At 48.5% G+C, this 19,919-nt stretch overlaps 1 protein-coding gene across 1 annotated transcript in view; it reads left to right on the top strand.

Moving 5' to 3' along the window:
* The first annotated feature begins 534 nt into the window (after positions 1–534).
* LOC144124133 (glucose dehydrogenase [FAD, quinone]-like) overlaps positions 535–19,919 on the top strand; it is a 36,626-nt gene continuing 17,241 nt past the window's right edge. The window contains exons 1-3 of the mRNA XM_077656795.1: positions 535–676; positions 7,049–7,251; positions 10,713–10,899. Coding sequence (XP_077512921.1) covers positions 535–676; positions 7,049–7,251; positions 10,713–10,899 — 532 coding nt within the window. The remainder of the gene's footprint in view (positions 677–7,048; positions 7,252–10,712; positions 10,900–19,919) is intronic.

Raw genomic sequence — 19,919 nt, forward strand, 5'->3', positions numbered from 1 at the left:
GTTGTCACGCATGACAACTATGCCCGAACACTGTGCTGCTTACAATAAAACAGGCTCAGTGGAAACTGCTGCAGCTTCATTAGGCCGATCTGAAGATCTGCTGGACGAGACTAACATTATGTACGGTCTAATGAACCCAGCCACTGTCGTACTTATTACAACTGCGGCCATCACATTCAGGCAGCTTTTGAACTTGAACAGGATACGCCGCGGCTGACTGACAACATGTTAGCCGAGTAAAAGGTGAGGTTTAGATATTCACCGAGTTCACCGGGCCACATTGTATATGGCGAAACATTCCAGTGACTCTGTAGAGCAGTGTATCTGCTGCAGTTGGTGAATAACGCGCATGTTATCGGCGCACCTGCAGTGCTCCAAACCGGTTTTGTAGCTTGAGCGACGACTGCTCCTACTCCTCTTCCTTTTTCATCATTAAGAGAAAGCATGGGGCAGTTGTGACAGTCGTAGCATTACGTGAGCGGCGCTTATTCAGCCGCTGGCAGTGGGTGTGAGAGGAGCGGATACCTGAACGCTATGGATGGCGCGGCGCCCCAAAGTGCGCTGGCCCTGCTCCTGGCGCTAATGAACATGTTGGTGCACGTGCCCTTCACTGACCTGCCCGTGCTCAGGGACTACGAGCTGGAGCAGCTACGGGAGCAGTACGACTACATAATCGGTGAGAGGCCACGGTATTTGTTTTGGTCGCGGAAATGTGTTGATGCTTTTTGGACGGTCATTACACTTCAGGGGTGAATTTACAAGAAACTCTTAGACCTCGTGACCTCACGTGCATTGTGCATTATATTTAAAACTTCATTCGCAGGATAACAAAACAAAAAGACGAGGCGGGGAAGACAATTATCTTCAGCAGAAAACTTATTGGCCAAGGGAGTGGGGCGAATTTAAAGCGCTCCAGGAATGCTTCAGGATTTTCTGCGTGATAAGCTCGGGGCACCACAAACGCAGTGAGGGAATAGTCAGGGAGCTAAGGTTATCCTTTTGTTAAAAGGTTTCATTCATTACAGCCACTGAACTGAAAATAATCTGAAATTCAGTGTGGTCCTGTGAACAATTGTAGACTAATAGCGTACTTATATGGATGCGGGATTTGATTGCAGTGTTCTTCTTAGGTAAAAATTTAGCTGGTAACGTACATGTCAAACTGCTCCAAGCAGCATTTTTCTACCCCATAGAATGAAATTTTCGGGGAAACAAAAAACAATGAGGTACATAAATTTCCGGAGCTTGTAGAAGGATTTAAAATTTAACACTGCTGCCTGAAAGTGGCTTGGTTTGGTTTATGGGGGTTTAACGTCCCAAAGCTACTCAGGCTATAATAGACGCCGTAGTGAAGGCCTCCGAAAATTTCGACCACCTGCGGTTCTTTAACGTGCACTGACATCGCACAGTACACGGGCCTCTAGAATTTCGCCTCCATCGAAATTCGACAGCCGCGGCCGGGATCGAACCCGCGTCTTTCGGGCCGGCAGCCGAGCGCCGTAATCACTCAGCCACCGCGGCGGCTACCCTGGAAGTGGCGACGTAGATTTTTGTTGGCTGACTGCCGAACAAAGATTCTAATGTTTTCACCTACAAGCTGTACACGTTTAGTAAAGTTGTTTTTCAAATTCTTTCAAGGTACGGAGGCAGTGCTGAAAGAAACGATGTGGATCCAACGTATATACAGTAGAGCCGAGATTCGCAAAACTCATCCTTCACAGAGGCCTAGAAGTTAATGGTCTTCAGAAGGACACCGATGCAGCAAGGAAACGTTTCCAATTCCAAAGCAGGCACTTTATAACTTGATGTGGTAGAAATATACACAAACTTTCAGGCTATTTAATTGTTGCGCTATGAATATATGCAGAGTGAGTGGAAAGGATTTTAGGGCGAACGCACTATTCTAATGAGTCAACCGCGAACAAGGCCTTGGGTTATTTTTACACTTGCGGTGTTTGTGGGTTTGTGCCATGTGAAAATTAATAATAAATCAAATCAAATAACTAACCTCGAGAGTGATTCGAACATGCCGCGCCGCGAAGAGATCAGCTTTGCAGGCCGCTGCGCGAGATAACTAGGCTAACGCCTCAGTTTTTTTCTTTATTGCATAGACATCTTGCCGGAAAGAAATATTTAACTATGCTTGCGCCACCAGACACCGGGCCACCATACTCGTGCACGACCCAACTTTCCAAAACATCAAAAGTGTGGGAGGCCGGAAACACCTCGTGTTAAAATGCAACACACTCACGCTCTCTGCATGCACTTTATCTTCTTCATCCACTAATAATACTATCAAACTAATACTTACGCTTTGATTTATGTGCTGGTAGGGACAGAGAGGTGCGCTGCATACGTTGGCATGGACAACGTTGTGGCAGAAACAAGGTGCTAGAGAAATACGCGCTGGCATTGACAACATTACTGCAGAAAGGCGGCACCGGAGCATAGACTGCCGGCATAGATTGGGCATATTGCCATTGACGATGAAAAAGTTGAAGACGCGCATAACCGGCTCCCTGGGTCAGTGGACACCTCAGTCGCGCTTTCAGGCACGTGGCGGTGGTGTCCACACCAGAAATTTTTTCTTAACAGGAATTTAACGGTGAAAAAGGCCGACATTAGCACACTTGGGTTGTGATGAAAGGCAGGGTAATTTGAGAGTTCTTCTCATCTGTACTTAAAAAACAAACAAGAAACACGATTTTTAACATTTCAGAAGCATATTTCAGAAGAAAAATTGTGGCAGTTGTCGAGCCCGATGTGACAGGTGCACCAGTTAGCTTGAAACTAACCATAGTGAATACGCAGTATTATAGTTTTAGCGATGTCGATGGAAGGCTGCAATTTCGGTGAAAGTAGTTGCAGGCATGCGGATGGCAACGTTAGTTCAGAAGTGAACTCTTGAGACCGACGAGATGCGAATGATTCAATGATTCAAAGGAAATGTAATCATTCAACATGCGAAAGAAGCCATGTGATGTGAAATAATTCAAATAAGCACTTCAGTGATGTCGTAATCACAAAGAACGGCGATGGCGCAGGTGAGTAGGCCAAGTGGAGCTTCTTTCCTTCTTAAACGATGCTACACGTTCACAGACGAAGTGCGGATAATGTCCAAACGAAAAGCTTTTTCTACGAGAGGCGTCATCGGGCGCAGTTGTTATGAAGTAACAGCTAGGACACATTGTTTAGTGCGCATACAAGGTACTCTAACATCACGTTCCTCAAGCAAGAAATAAATGGTGTTCTCGGATTTTCAAGAAACAAAAACACCGGCCACTGCGTAGGCCGATAAGCCCAACGAAATAAGATAAAAGACACATTTATGCCGTTCTGGGTTCACGCCATCGAATCTATGTGGGCCATACGGGGAAGTTGAAACGACAGATCCTTTCATCCTCCACTGCAGGCGGTTTGCACGGCAGAGAATTCAGTTTTTGGAAAATCTTCTCGCTCAATTAGGGCTGCCGTTTACTCTTCCCGTCCTCTTCTCCTTTGGTGCAACCGTCAAAGGGCATGCCATTAGGCAGGTGTGTCAGCTTCTTCACGAGTATATCATTGAAACCGGGAGATTTTTCTGTTAACTTCTCGATGCCTTTACTTTCCCCTAAAATTATTTTCTTTCTGGTTAATTCTTCGAAATTTAGTAATTCCTCCCACACTGCTTTTTTCCTCGTTCTGCATTCCGATTTCCTCAAGATCTCACAAAATTGGTAATTTCCTTTTACTCTCAGATTCCTCTATATTTATGAGCCGCTCGAGATAAACCTGGATGAGTTTTTTCCTGTTTGGATCTGCACCAAACCCTGGCCAATCCCCCACCGTGGGTATGTGCCACCGTATTTGAGGCAACAACAACAACTACAGCATAAAATTCCCATACTGCAGTCGATAAGAAGATACATTCTGAGATGCATCACCTCAAACAAACTAAATTTTGGACAAATTGTGATTATAAAATCTAATTGATCTATGACGAAAACAGAAAAGACATACGCGAAAACGAAAGCAGAGGCATTATCTTTTGTGCCATGAGTGCGACTGCACAGGCGTTGAGGACACGTCGCAGAGCAGGTTTTGCGAAGGCGCTATTTAAGTACAATAAAAACGCTGACCTCTCCCGATGGGCTGCAGCTCAAGGATAGAGCGAACCATTTGCGGCATTCGCGATGATGCGCCCGGAATAATGCCATTTGTTTCCTCCACCGTGGCACGAATGCATGAAGAGAGGCGCTCGAAGTGTTTCGGGCCAACCTTCTACGCTGCTTCCATCGTTGCAAGACGTCATCCTTTTTATAGCAAGCAACTAACCGCGGGTAAACGCAACTTGCCAGCTCTAAAAGAAGGCGCATGTTATGTTGTCTCAGTGCTCTTGGATACAAATAACTGGCTTCTATGTCGCTGATAGCAACTTAGTTGGGCCTGAAAGAGCATCATCGGCGTTGGTTTTTTTTTTCAAAGCGTAGTTCCTTTTGAGGTGCACACTCGACATGCGTCTAGGAGGTGCTTGCTTTGTACCGAAAAACGAGGAATTTACCTTAAGGATCAGCGTTTCCAATTCACCACACTGCAGAACTGCGGTGCATAGGCCACCAGAATTTCCTGCACAAAAGTAAAAAAAAGCATTCTTGCCGGAGTTTCGCCTTTGAGGGTCAGACAGGTCAGAGATTTTATTTGCGTTGCACAATTAAGGGAGCCCTGCCTTGTGAAATGAACCTCACAATGTATTAATGAACAGAAGTGTACAAAGCCGTGTAACATGAATTAGAATACTCGGTTCGAAGAGCTGGACTTATATGATTTCATTCCGAATGATCAAAACGGTGTCTGGAGCTGCGCATTTTTTTTGGCGTTGCAGATGTCAGGCCAAAGTGACACCGTTCTGCCAGCTCATACTCGGGCCTACACAACGCTATTGCATCTGCCCGCTGAGCGCGGACGTTACAGAGTTGCCATACCAGTAAAAACAAGCAAAAGCCTCCAATGCTACACCTTGAGCCAACTGTTTCGTGTTCTACACAGTGATGACGTACAGTGCGTACCTACGTGGGTGCTGTAATTAAGAAGGTAACAGATGAAAGAAAAAAAAATACCAAATTCGAGGTCACTTAAGGTCCGCCCTAAGCGTGTCACGTGATAGCGTTAATGGGTTCCTTTAGCCGACTGAGATCCTCTTTGCGTACCACTTCACATTCGCGGACAGTGTTCTTTATTTTGTATTCTCTTCTAATTTTCTTATTAACGCGATAGCGTTAATGCTCTTGTCGTGCACAAAATCCGGCGTCGTCGTCGTTGTTGTCGTAGGCGTTGTGAGCGAAAAACTCGCGAAGAAGCAACGCAGGTAGGGCGCCACGTGAGCTTGTGATGTCATCACAACCTTGCCATCGGGTTGTGACCAAGCTGACCACAGTGGCAGCTAAGTTGATGATTGGTCCCGCTTCCGGTGTCTTCACGTTACACTTATCATTTTCTTTCCATAGCTCGCTTTGTGTCCTTAACGCAAGCTGAACCGTTTTCATTAACCTCCACGTTTCTGCTCCATACAGGCGAGTAGAGATAAGATAGAGCCGTTATTGTATTTAAATGCGTCCAGAAATCAAAGTAACGATTCAACTGCCCCCTCCCACGCTGGGTAGGTTTTGATGACATCACAAGGTCACGTGACCAAGGTGGCTTACCTGCCTCCTAGATTGCTCTCTGGAGACCACCTGCCAGAGTCATGCTCGTGATTTTTGCTCACGTCGCCGACGTCGACAATGCCGACACCGGATTTTCTGGTGAATGGGACCTTTAACGCTATCGCGTTAGAAAGTGTTCGGTGTTGATGTTGCAGTTCGCGTGTGAAGTCTCGGTAGGCAGGAGGCAAACTGGAGAGAGAGAAATTGCCCTCGCACTTTCAGGGAAGGTGAGGGAGGGAGAGGCAAGGGAGGATGGGAATGGCGGGTGGTGTGAGAGTGGCGTCGGTCGCTAATCAGAGTTGAGGGGGTGGGGAGAATGTACAGGGAGTACGGCCTGTCAGAGTGTGACAGCTGGATTGGATAGAGAGAGTGGAGTGTGTCTCAAAGGGTGGATGATTGACTGGATCAATCGCGCCGTTCGCGCGGGCTGAATCCGTTAGCGGCAGAGGCTGCTCCGTACTGGGCGAGCGTCAATGCTAACGCATAATCGGCAGCAATAAATGGACTGACAGTCCCTGAAACTTTAATGCAATACCATTAGGCCTCACACCACGCAATCGTGTCCAACATTCTCAGACAAAAATTTTGAAGATTGGAAAGTTGTATGATGCTGTTTTAAAAACATTGAACGTAATGGTCCATTCTTCCAATATGCAGCATAATCTTTTAAAGTTCTTCCGTCAATCGCATCACACAGTTTAGACTGCCATAGAAAGCCATTGGGGAACGCTTTTGATGGTAGCAAAAACGTTAAGAGAAAAAAATAAAAACTGCTTTCGGGTTATCTGCGGATATATTGACTGTCGCAGCGAAATCTTACATTATATGCAAAACTGGCGTTTATAAATGTTTTCTCGCTAAAAATGCTTTTCTCCAGAATGGTTGGGTAGGATCGCTGATTGGTCGTTATATCAGTGAGGCCAGGCGTGAAGTTGGGCTAGTTGGTTCTTGAGTTCGGTCATTTTAGAATTTCTCTAAGACGACAAGACGAGGCACAAGCAGACCACACAAAGCTCAGTGTGGTCTGCGCGACCCCATTGCAGCGAAGAAGTATTAAAACTCCTTCGCGCCGTTTTAAAGTGACTGAATTCAATGATGTCACAATTGGTAATGTGAGCAAGATGCGGGTCTTTCCTTTTCCAGCGTAACAAAGAAAGGGTGAGACAAACATGTTGGAATCAGATGGGTGGACGGTGTCGACGACATCTCGGCCAGCCACACATAAGAGACGCATGAAGAGGTACTCGACGGAGATATACACAGTGCATGAATATGTGTGTTGCCAATAAAGATGCAATGGTATTGACCATATTTTGTATGTGGAGAAAGAACTGCCACAGACACATAAGCGTGTCTTTCCCATGCAGTGGGAGGTGGTTCGACGGGTTGTGTGGTCGCCAACCGACTGTCAGCTGGCGGGAAAGCCACTGTGCTCCTCCTCGAAGCCGGGGGCCTGGAGGAAGCCTCCCGCCAGATCCCGCTGCTTGCATCGTTTAACCTGGGAGGCCACGACGATTGGAATTACTGGACCGTACCCCAAAAGAACGCATGTCTCTCGTTCCGGAATCAGGTAAGCGCGCCTCTGCTCGCCGAAGTCAGCGTTACTTGCGACAGTCAACGTTAGTGTGCGTCAGCATGAAAGAATTCAAGTGACGAACGCCTTTTACCTTAGACTATGTCCAATAAGACAGAGCTCAAGTTAGAGCGTGCTGTCTTGACTTCCTGCACAGTGCTTTTGCACAACGCCTTTCTAAACGCTTTCTGTTTGCGTATGTCAAGTTGTTTCGTGTGTTGGTATTACTCTCTTGCACGGCGTGGTGCATTAACGGGTCATCTAAGGCGTCTAGTAGTGGATCCAGTGAGTCGATACGAATGCTAAAGCGATGCCAGACAAGACGTAGATTGCAAATATTCTAATAGGTACAACGGGTTTTCCAGTAAGGAAATGGACCAGAGACCAGAAATTCACACGCATGTCAGCCCAGCCGGTGGGTGAGGCAAGTAGGCATGAAAACTATGCGGCAGAGGCGAAATGAGATGTGTGCGTCAAACAAGCTATCAACCTGGCGTTCGTACGATAGAAAGAAAACAGTCTTCAGCGCTACTTTTCATTGTGACCTTGACGACAGACGGAGACTGACATAGTATTTATTGGGCAAACGCAGGAAAGTTGAGAAACATTGGGCAATTTATGATTGTTGCTCGCCCGCATACCGCAGTGTGGAATCCCCATTAGCAGTTTTATAGCAGCAGATTACGTTGGCGGGCGGCAGCTGCGCATCGAACAGCAGCGGTTCTGTTTTTCCGTATTCCGTGGCAGTTGCAGCCATTCTCTCTTAAGAGCACGTGCACTCAGGTAGAAAGAGTTTTCCCTGGCTGTGCAGGTTGCCGGACAAAGCGGCACTGTCTTTCCTATCTTTGCTGCACATACTATTTATCCACTGACTGCATTCCACATCTCTGCTGATGCCACATTCTTTGTTACTGATACGTTTTGCGGGGATTACATGTGTACTTCTGGGAGCAAAATGTGCTGTCAGAAGACCAACTGCCGTCAGGCCATTGTAAGGATAATCCCGTCTTTACTTTTGCAACCACCACAACAGCCAAAATTTGGTGTATACCACTCGTTGTTGCGTGGCTGGATGGAGGGAAGACAGGAGCGCCCCCTTTGGAACGGGATGGTTGCAAGTGCCACCAGGCTCGGTTTTTATTTCTCTTCACATTTATTTCACTTCGTCGTCAGTTTAATAAACCGGTTTGCAAATTCGCCATTTTCCTTAAATACAATAAAAGCTCTTTTCTGTATCAGTATTTAAACAAATTAGCTGCAAACCTGTTATGGTTCAATTTTCTCACGCATTCTTCATGTATTTTAGTTTGCGCTTCCCGTGCTTCGAACGACGCCAAGCGCGTGGCCCCCTTGCACTGTCTCGTTTGTGAGTTTGCTGTGGGCACCGGGTGGTAAACTTCCAACAGCCGTCTGATTTATTTCTAGTCCTGACTGAACATCTGCCCTATAGGCACAAAACCGCACTCCGACAAGTAAGCCCTGGCATCATTATTCCTTTCCAAATACCTGCCAGTACTTCATAGTTGATGTAATCCCATAATGCCCTATGTTTCATTATCACGGCATCTCTTCACCCTTTCACCCTAACAGCCTGTTCGTGCTTTTCCATGTATACATACTCCGAGATATGTGTATTCTGCCGTTCTGGCTAATTCATGGGCTTGCATTGTAATTTCCTAATCAGTGGAATCGCTGAAAATCGTGAGATCTGACTTAATTGCGCTAAATATGAAGCCTAGAGCGTCTCCTTTGTCTCTACAAGAGTTAAACAGAGTCAGCAAATATTCCTAGCTGACGATAATAGTGAATTTTAATGTCGCAAGGACATCTGCGGCCAAAGAGCGCCGTGGCACAAGGTATTTTCGTTTGCTTATTTCGTTGGTGAAATGCTTGGGAAACGTGTCTTTGACCCCACCTTGAGCAAATATTCCTAGCTAACAGCTAAAGTACAATGTCGTCCGCGTACATTAAATCGTAGAGCAGCTGTTTTACGACTTTTCCGTCCTTTCTGTAAAATATATTACAACCTAGATTACTTTCCTGCAGCCTTCTTTCCATATTATCACATAATGCATGGGCAGCAGCACTGAGAGAGGACGCGCTGCCTTAATACTTTGTGTACTTCAACAGATTTTGTACTTCTCTTCCCTTCTCATGTCATTTCATCTTTATTTTTTGGACTTATTTCATTTAGGAAATCAATTATCTCATGACCGATACCTTCATCTTTCAGCATGTCCCAGAGGAATTCCCTATTCATGTTGTAGCACGCACCACGTATGTCCAAGAAAGCTAAATGCGGAAGTATGTTTTCCGCCTTAGCTATTTCTATGCACTGGGTAAGCCCGAACAGGCTATCATCTTTAGAAGCGCTTACCACTTCTGAACCAGTTATGAAGTTCTACGAGTATCTCATTGCTTTCTATGACTACATGTCCCGCTGCTCTTGCGGCGCCCTGTGGCGGCGTTTTCTTTTTTACCAGGTGGAAGATAAAAATGGTAACGTCTTCACCTGTCTTTACAGCAGCTCTTTAAGAAAGCGGTGTGCAAAGGTACAGTACTCACGGATTGAAATAGGACATTCGGAGCGCTAGCCTTGCAGTGCCACGCAGGCATGTGGTAAACCACAGGCCGGCTCATTGGCTACTGGAAGGAACAATTCTGCTTTGTAGATGTTCTCCCTCTCGCGCCATACCACAATGCACCACCTTGGTTCCATGAGCGTCTACGGGCGGCGCTCCATGAAGCGACGGCCACGCGCTCCGAATGTCCTATTTCAATCCCTGAGTACTGTAGTTTAACCGAAGCTCGAGTAGTAGGCCCATTATACAACACCTTTTCACCCACAGTGCCTTTGATGATTAAGATTCTTAACTGAGACATACCTTGGATGAGAAACAGAATGCTGGCCAAAGACTACTGAGGGCAAAGACGATCTATTGTCGCAGTACTTCTGCGAGAAAAGATGTCACTCGCGCGAAAATGTGATGCCGACTTAATTACGTCGCTTCAGCGTCTCATACAGGTTTGGGTTCTGCGAATTTTAAACGTTCTCATATTTTTCCTCTCTAATACAACAGAGAAAGAGCAGGGCATAGAAATGCGAGTTTAAGAAATTTTGTTCGAGCAATGTGAGGTAAAGGCACAGCGCAACTGAGACCGGATGAAGGGAGTAGGCAGATGTTGAGATAGACCTTCGTCCTGTCTCAGTTGCGATGCGACTTTACATGTACATGTCAACAGAAAAAAAGTTTTGGCGCCAAATCGGACAACACACAGCACCTGTCCAGTCTCTCTGGCTGTGTGTTGTCCGATTTGGCGCCAAAATTTTTTTCTGGTGTTTTCTATTCTCATATGTGGCCGCTATTACTTTAAGGCATCTCTTTGGAGTGGAAGTGTTTGTGCCTTTTCTTTAAGAGTATATGAGACGCTTTCGCACTCTGTCCTTCTACGTACAGAGAGTCACGCTGCCACGAGGTAAAGTTCTTGGTGGATGCAGCGTGTTGAACTACATGCTCTACGTGCGCGGAAACAAGCACGATTTCGATCGCTGGGCCCGAAAGTATGGCGCCAAGGGATGGGCGTACAACGATGTGCTGCCGCACTTCAAGGATATAGAGGACTATCGTGCTGGAAAAGCAGATGGTGAGTGGATGCAAATGCAAGCCCTCAATCACTTCTTGCTCATCGCGAACAGCGCGCGCTTTAACAGGCGGCAGCGTTTACGATACCACGACTATCGCAAAGGCTTAGTAGTACCAGAGTCCTTCAATACTTCTAACGCTCATGAAACTGCTGCCGAAGTTTGGTTTGCGGAGAAAAGAGGCCGCTAGAGGCGCCACCGTCGATCGAGGTGCAGCGAGTGGTAGAGCGTGTCGGCGGTTTGTGGTGTGGTTGCGCCAGAAAAACCTGCATCCGCGCCCAGGTTGTTATTTAGTATTTTTTTATTTTATTCTGAACTGAAAGGGAGATCCAGAATCTGCTACAGTTCCGTAATCCTAGCACACTTGGCGCTTACACTCTGAACAGAAAAGAGTAAAATAGAGAGTAAGCTGTCCTCCAGCGCACTCCCATTTTATAAAAGGAAATGCGTGAGAGGCAAATTTTCTCTATTTTTATTCCCATAATGCCGTATTCGTCTTTAGAGTGTATAGAAAAAGTGCCACGGCCGGTTCTCTACCTGCGACCATCGGGCTGCCGCGTGGAGGCCTATCATGATAAATGGGACAGGGAAACATCTTTCAACGTGCGGTGTGCTCATTAACTTACAATATACACGTGACCGTAACGCAGTGCGTGATATGGCAAAGGCAGCGTTAGAAGTCGGGATTCGTTCGATTTATGCCGCGCTTGCCTCGCTTGCCTGGCTTCGTTATATGGCTGCACATTTACCAGCATATACGTTTCAGCATGCAGCGGTACGTGTAGCAATACCAAGCGTGCTATTTCAATGAAGAATTGAATTCGTCACTAAGGCTTTGCGGCTTTATCCGAGGAACACGTCAAAACGTCGCCCTGGCTGTTGCTATGCGCTGTATCATGGCGTTCAACCTTCAGAAGCATCGTGCATTCGATTTCCCTCGCAATACTTGCGTAGAAGTGGGTACTTTCGCTTGTTCGTATTTCGGCGGGCGTAGCTTCGCCATTTTTTCCTGAAGGGCGCTCCTATTTGTAAACTGATAATGGTAAGACAAGGCGCAGCTAGCTGCCCCGATTCCGGTGTGCTCAAGTAGGCATAACAAAGAAAAATATTTTCCCAGCTAACCCGTCGACGCCTTCGCCGGTGCGCATGCACAAAATGAAAAAAAAAACTGAACGTCTTGTAGTACATGATGAACAATTTATTCACATATACTACGAAGAGCAAAACGAAAAAAGAAACATCTCCACACCAGCTTTTAGTGACCCGACTTTTTACCGCGACGTGCTGAGCATCTGGCACCTACAGTCGCAAAGCTGCAATTTAAGTTGGTGTGCAGCTCGGTATAGCGCAACTGCTTTACAGCTAAATCCAAACTGGAATATCTACTCTGTGCAGCATATGAAAAAAAGATAGAAAGCTGTCATTGTGTCTTTGCTGCCAGTGCCTTGTATAAGCATTTCAAGCTATATGACGCACTGACACTTGCGAGCAATCTGAGTTGACACTGAGGCTCACTGCCATTCGCTGTTAGGGTCCTTCATGGCGGGGTTGCTCGGGAACGTGTTATCCTAATTGTCCGCCGCTGTACAGCCGCCCACAGACTTCACACGAATTACGGAACGCGTGGCCCGGACTGCCGTCAGCGCCACGAAGACACTCCTCGATTGACGCCAGCGCTGCCGTGCGGCCGCTTTTGGCAGCGTACCAAGCTCTCCCATAGAGTTTCATGACCACAAACTGTATTGAAGGACTCTGGTATAGTATGCTCCTCATGTTAGTGTTGGTCGGCGTGTGCGTGTTCCCATTCTTTCCTTCTCTCTCTTTCTTCCTTCCTTCCTTCTCTCTCTTTGTACCTTCCATCTTTCTTTCTTCGTTCCTTCTCTCTCTCTCTTTCTTTCTTTCTTTTTCCTTCTTTCCCCCTTTCCTTCTTTCCTTCTTTCTCTCTTTCTTTTTCTTCCATACAGCGATACCTAGTAACCAACGGATTTGCTTACCGACAGAAACGCGAGGGGCAGAGAACGTTTCAAGACTTATGACTCATACGATTGCTTCAAACAATTTTCTGAAATAATGAACAAACAGATGGGAATAGAAAGTCAGGTACTAAACTGAAATGTAATCAAACTGTGCGCTCCCGGTCCGGTTTCCGGCTGCACAAAGAGCAAATATAATATTTACGATGCGTTTTAAGAGCGTTAGCTCTTACTCATCACGTTTCGATATTTCGTGGGGTCTGCTACCCCCCTGAGATCACAGCACCATCTGTGGCATCAACAAGAAACAGCGCATCTCGCATTAAGACCTGTAGTGCCGTCTACAAGTCTCAATGCGTAAGCAACCCCTTTCCGCATGCCAATGATGACGTCATGGTCCAATATGGTGGATACAGGTGGAACTATGTGAGTATGACGTCAGGGGACGAAATGGCGGCATAGTTTAGGTTTCTTGAATCTAAGATGGCAGCCATTAAAGTTGGTTGCGCCCTCCCAACCCTTTCCCCTCTCACCCCACAAGAAATATCCTATAACAGGTGGAAAAATTATCGCATTAATATATATTTATATATATATATATATATATATTCGTTCCGCTATATATAGTCCGACAACTATATATAGTCCGGGGACACTTGTATACCGAGTTTGGTAGGCAATTATAACTCTATGGGTTATGGTATGTAAATAAAACCACAATTAAATAATAGGTAAACATTGTATACTGTTGCAAATGGGTCGCAAGCCCCAAGGGTAGCGTTGGCCTGGAGGCCTGGGGCACAGCTGGAAACATCCGAAGGTCCTGGCAAAGGATGAGTCGACTGCCAACAGAACAACTTGTTTATTCTAGCATCGCAAAAGAGCAGCCGGTCAGGGCGACCACGTTACTCGACGGAAGAAATCGAAGTCTCTCTTTGGCGTCCGGGGCAGCTGCCTTTATACCCTCGGAGTCGACGGCAAGAAGGAACGGCTCGGGATGAAGCGCACGAGACGGCGACGCACGGACATGTTGAGAGGTGACGTGTCGCGTCCGCCGGGCCGGCGCCGGTCAGACCTCCTCGCCTCCCAGTTGGGGAGCTCCTCTCCCCGGCTGCCGCGCTTTGACAAGCGTGGGCACCAACATGCACACACACACACACACGCACACACGAAGACAGGTGGCATTGAAACCTGCCTGGACACGCTTGGCGGGAGGCGTTGCGGCAGCACTGAACGGGCCAAAATGACCGCCACTTTGAACGAAGCCCCGGCGTCCGTTGCATCCGCGCCGGCTATACCGCGCGTCGTAGGCGAAACGTAACAGACCGCCCCGCCGGGAGAAGGAGATCCCGATGGTCAGGGGACTGCATCCGCTGTCCGGAGGGATGTCGCTCAATGATGCTCGTAATCGAAATCGGTCGTCCCTCGGCGTTGCTTGAGCGCAGCGCACAGAGAAGGCCTCGTTCTCAGGTTCGGGTTCACACAGGACACTGCAAAGTGACTTCGGGAGAGTTGCCATTTTTGTTCTCGTTCCCAGCAAGCGTTAGAACTACGCCGAAACGCAACCGCTCAGTCAGCAAGCACGAGACAACACTCACTAAGCTCTGCCAGGCTCCTTCCCCTTTTATACTACTGCCTAGTTCCTTACAGTAGTCAAGCAGCACTCAGAACGCGTCCACAAATGGGAAAATTGCACTAGAAAGCACGTCATCACTTTGAAACACTAAACAAAAACAATATGTTAAAAATCCTGCCTCAGGAAGAAAACATCAGTAACAAACAACTTTGAGGCGGATTCCTACGTTAGGGGCCTCGACTTAAGCCATCGGCGTTACCGTTGAGACTCCCGTTTTTGTAACGCACCTCAAAGGAATATTGTTGCAAAGCGAGGCTCCAGCGCAGGAGGCGGCCATTTTTGGGAGAGATGGTCTGCAGCCATTAGAGAGGGAAGTGATCCGTCTCAATGATAAACCTCGAGCCGGCTAGGTAGGATGACAATTTCTGAACGGCCCACACGAGACACGCACACTCTTTCTCGGTGGCGCTGTACGCCTGCTCACGACAGGTCAGCTTACGACTAGCATACAGGACGGGGTGTTTTACTTCTCCATTTTCCCGTTGGCACAGTACAACGCCCATGCCTCGCTCACTAGCATCGCACTGAACAACGAACCCTTTTGTGTAGTCCGGCGATCGTAGCACAGGCTGGCTTGTTAGGGCGCTCTTTAGGGCGCTAAAAGCTCTTTCCTTTGTCTCGCCCCAGACGACTGTTTGGGGCTCTGTTTTTCTTAGAGCATCCGTCAGGGGAGCCGCGATATCGAGGTACCTGGGGATGTACCTGTGATAGTAGCCGGCGACACCTAAGAACGACCGAATATCGGTCTTCGTGCGCGGTTGCGGGAAGTCTCGCACAGCGGCCACCTTTATTTCAGAGGGGCGGCGACGACCCTGTCCAATCACGTGACCGAGGTAGACAACCTCGGCCTGTGCTAATTGGCACTTGGGAGCCTTGACTGTCAAGCCCGCTTCGCGCAGGCGGGTTAGCACTGCCCGCAAGTGTGCCATATGCTCAGACCAGGATGCGGAGAATATCGCTACGTCGTCTAAATACGGTAAAGCGAATTCTACCTGTCCCCGCAACACTTTGTCCATGAGGCTTGAAAAGCAGTATGGCGCGTTCTTCAAACCAAAACTCAAAACTTTAGGACGGAATGTTCCCATTGGTGAAATGAACGCCGCATACCTACTAGCCTCTTCTCTAAGTGGAACCTGCCAATAACCCCTGACAAGATCTAGGGTGGAAATAAACTGAGCGCTACTAACTTTCTCAAGGCGCTCCTCGATGTTAGGGATCGGATAAATTTGATCCTTAGTGATGGAATTAAGCCTGCGGTAGTCGACGCAAGGACGAGGTTCCTTGCCCGGTACCTCAACTAAAATCAAAGGGGAGGTATAATCACTCTCACGCGCCTCAATAACACCGAGCGGTAGCATTTTCTTTACCTCAGCCTCCATAATATCGCGCTGGCGGGGTGACACCCGGTACGCCTTGGATCGCACTGGCTCTGGGGAGGTAAGTTCTATTTCATGAGTAAGGACAGAAGTCCTACCAGGCCTCTCAGAGAACTGACCTTGAAACTCTTGTAAGAGCTGGTGTAGTTCGGTTTTCTGCTCAGGCGACAGCGGTGCTTTAATGATTAAGTCACTAATGACCTGATCAGTGTCTTCCCTGTTCGTCACTGAGCCTAGTCCCGGAAGCTCGACCGGAAGCTCTTCGGGAACGTTTACCATCATACACACCACTGCTTCCCGTTGTCTATAGGGTTTGAGCAGATTACAGTGGTAAACTTGCTATGCTTTCCGTTTTCCTGGCAGACTCACCACGTAGTTAACGTCCGACAGTTTTTGAACAATCCGTGCTGGGCCCTCCCACTGCACGTCGAGTATGTTTTTTAGCGGTGTGCACAATATCATTACCACATCGCCCACCTCAAAACGACGGGCCCTGGCTGTCCGATCATAATAAACCTTGGCCCTCTGCTGGGCCTTTGCCATTGCTTCACCTGACAACTCCTGTGCCCTTCTTAAGCGTTCGAGGAGCCTAAGCACGTACTCGACCACGACTGAGTCGTCGCCCCTGCCTTCCCACGAGTCTCGAAGCATGCGAAGCGGAGACCGCAGCGAGCGACCGTACACCAGCTCAGCTGGCGAAAACCCCGTAGCCGCATGCGGCGCGGTCCGTAATGCAAACATCACCCCAGGCATACACAGCTCCCAATCACTTTGTTGTTCAAAACACAATGCTCTCAACACGCGCTTCATGACGGAGTGGGGCTTCTCAACGGAATTCGACTGTGGGTGGTACACTGAGCTGTGTAACAGCTTTACCCCACACCTTTCGAGAAAGGCTGTCGTCAAAGCGCTAGTAAACACTGTGCCCTGATCTGACTGGATTTCCGCACGGAAACCAACTCGCGCAAATATGGACAGTAGTGCATTGACTATCTCAACTGAGCTGAGTTCTTTAAGCGGCACTGCTTCAGGGAACTTTGTCGATGGGCAGATCACAGTCAAAATGTGTCTGTACCCCGTGGCTGTTACCGGCAGAGGTCCCACTTTATCCATAACGAGCCGTCTAAAAGGCTCCGTAATGATAGGTACCAACTTAACGGCGCCCTCGATTTGTCCCCTGGTTTGCCAACCCGCTGAAAGGTGTCACATGTCCTCACAAAGTGTTCTGCGTCACGAAAACACCCTGGCCAATAGTACTCCTGCAAGAGACGGTCCTTGGTCTTCTTAAATCCTAGGTGTCCGGACCACGAACCGCCATGCGACAAGCGCAACAGATCCTGACGGTAGCACTGAGGCACGATCAGCTGATCGAACTCCACTCCTCTGCGGTCTAGATACTTCCGGTACAGGACCCCACCTCTTTCCACAAAACGAGCATTTTTCTTGGCGATACCTTCCTTGACATTGCAGCGCATGTTTTCTAGGCTGCCATCCTTTTTTTGCTCGGCTATCAAAGCCGACCGGCTGACTTTTAGCAACCTATTAAGTCCATCTGACGTAGGCGCGATGAGCAAATCTGCAGATAGCTCTTCTAACTTTCCCGTGTGGGGCATTTTCTCTCCAGTACCTGGGGCCTTCAACGCTACAGGCTCAATTTTATTCAGTTCGGACGTGCTCTGAATATCAGCTTGCTGCGCCTCCGACCATTTCTCATTGTTAGACAACGTCGGCGCAGCAACTACCGCCTTTGCAGCGAGCTCCCGAACTCTCGATCTGGTTAAGGCCTGAACGCTAGCCTCACCAAACAAAAGCACCTTCTCGCGCAGGAGGTGATCGGACCTGTTCGAAAATAGGTACGGGTACTCGGGGGGCAGCATAGATGACACTGCGGCCTCCGTCTCAATTGCTCCGAAAGGTCCTTCAATAAGCACTTTTGCTACGGGCAGACACACGCTATGAGCTTCCACGGCTTGCTTGATCCATGCGCACTCGCTCGTGAACATATCGAGTTCTACGTAAGAGGGGTGAACTACATCCATTGTAGCTGCGGAATCCCGAAGCACTCGGCACTCTTTCCCGTTCACGAGGAAGTCTCGCATGTAAGGCTCGAGAAGCTTCATGTTCTCGTCAGTGCTGCATAATGACAAAAACACGACTTTTGTTTTTGTTTCTGGACACTGCGCCGAAAAGGGACCCGGCTTCTGGCACGTATAACACACGCGCGCTTGCCTCGTATCGAACCGCTTTCTGCGTTCGGCTTCGGCTTCCGCCGTCTCCTTACGTTCGGTCGGACTGCTTTCACTCGCATTCGCACTTCGTGTGTCCCCCCTTGCTCTCATGGGTGTGAACTTCGGCCTCTCAGACTTGGAGCCAAATTCACCCTTTTGACCGTCCTAGGCTCCGCGAGCCCGACGCGTCACAAACTCCTCGGCTAGCTCGGCGGCTTTAGCCACTGTACTAACGTCTGGCCTATCCAAGACCCAGTACCGCACGTTCTCAGGTAACCGACTATAAAACTGTTCTAGCCCGAAACACTGCAGAATTTTCTCGTGGTCACCAAACGCTTTCTCTTCTTTGAGCCACTCCTGCATGTTTGACATAAGCCTGTAGGCAAACTCTGTATATGACTCACTTCTGCCTTTTCATTTTCCCGAAACTTCCGACGGAACGCCTACGCTGACAGCCTGTACTTTTTTAGCAGACTCGATTTCACTTGGTCGAAATCCTCTGCCTCCTCTCTCTTCAAGCGAGCGACTACGTCGGCCGCCTCGCCGGGTAACAAAGTGAGCAAGCGCTGTGGCCACGTTTCCCGAGAGAACCCCTGCTTCTCGCACGTTCGCTCAAAGTTAACCAGGAACAAACCAATGTCCTCTCCAAGCTTAAACGGCCGCATCAGGTCAGTCATTTTGAACGATACTCGTTCTCCTGCACCGTGTGCCTGACTTCCATTACGAGTGCGTTCCATCTCTACCTCGAGACGCTTCATTTCCAAAGCGTGTTGATGGTCGCGCTCTTCTTTCTCTTTATCTTTTTGTTCTTTACTTTCGCGCTCGTCTTTCTCTTCTGGCTCTTTACGTTCGCGCTCGTCTTTCTCTTTTTGCTCTTTACGTTCGCGCTCCTCTTTTTGCTCTTTACGTTCGCGCTCGTCTTTCTCTTTTTGCTCCCTCTCCTCAATGGTCTCAAGGCATTCCGACAGCTCGTCATCCTCAGCCTCCAACTCAAGAATAGCCCTTAGCAGTTCTGGTTTTCTGAGTTTGTCTGAGACATCCAGACCCAACTCTCTTGCAAGCTCCAGCAATTTCGGTTTGCGCAACGACTTCAAATCCATGGCTGCTCCGAATGCTGCTTTCTCTACTGCCTACTATTGTCTTGCCGCAAACTAACCCGGCAGCAACGACAACACAATTACCAGCTCTGTATCTGACACTAACAAAAGCCTGGAAAAACTCAGAAGAAGAAAGTCCCGCACTCACCAAACCTCGCAGCCAAGAATTCAGCGCAGTCGTTCCGCTGCAGGCAACCAGTCATCACACAGGGCTCGTTGCACTGCTCCCGGATGGTCGTTGTGCTGCTCAGCATACAGTTGACCGCATATCTTCGCTGCTGGCCTCCGTTGTCGCGATCTCACCGCTGGCAACCAGTTGTTGCAAATGGGTCGCAAGCCCCAAGGGTAGCGTTGGCCTGGCGGCGTGGGGCACAGCTGGAAACATCCGAAGGTCCTGGCAAAGGATGAGTCGACTGCCAACCGAACAACTTGTTTATTCTAGCATCGCAAAAGAGCAGCCGGTCAGGGCGACCACGTTACTCGACGGAAGAAATCGAAGTCTCTCTTTGGCGTCCGGGGCAGCTGCCTTTATACCCTCGGAGTCGAGGGCAAGAAGGAACGGCTCGGGATGAAGCGCACGAGACGGCGACGCACGGACATGTTGAGACGTGACGTGTCGCGTCCGCCGGGCCGGCGCCGGTCAGACCTCTTCGCCTCCCAGTTGGGGAGCTCCTCTCCCCGGCTGCCGCGCTTTGACAAGCGTGGGCACCAA

This window comes from Amblyomma americanum, chromosome 3, assembly GCF_052857255.1.
Source record: "Amblyomma americanum isolate KBUSLIRL-KWMA chromosome 3, ASM5285725v1, whole genome shotgun sequence".
NCBI classification, from domain to species: domain Eukaryota; kingdom Metazoa; phylum Arthropoda; class Arachnida; order Ixodida; family Ixodidae; genus Amblyomma; species Amblyomma americanum.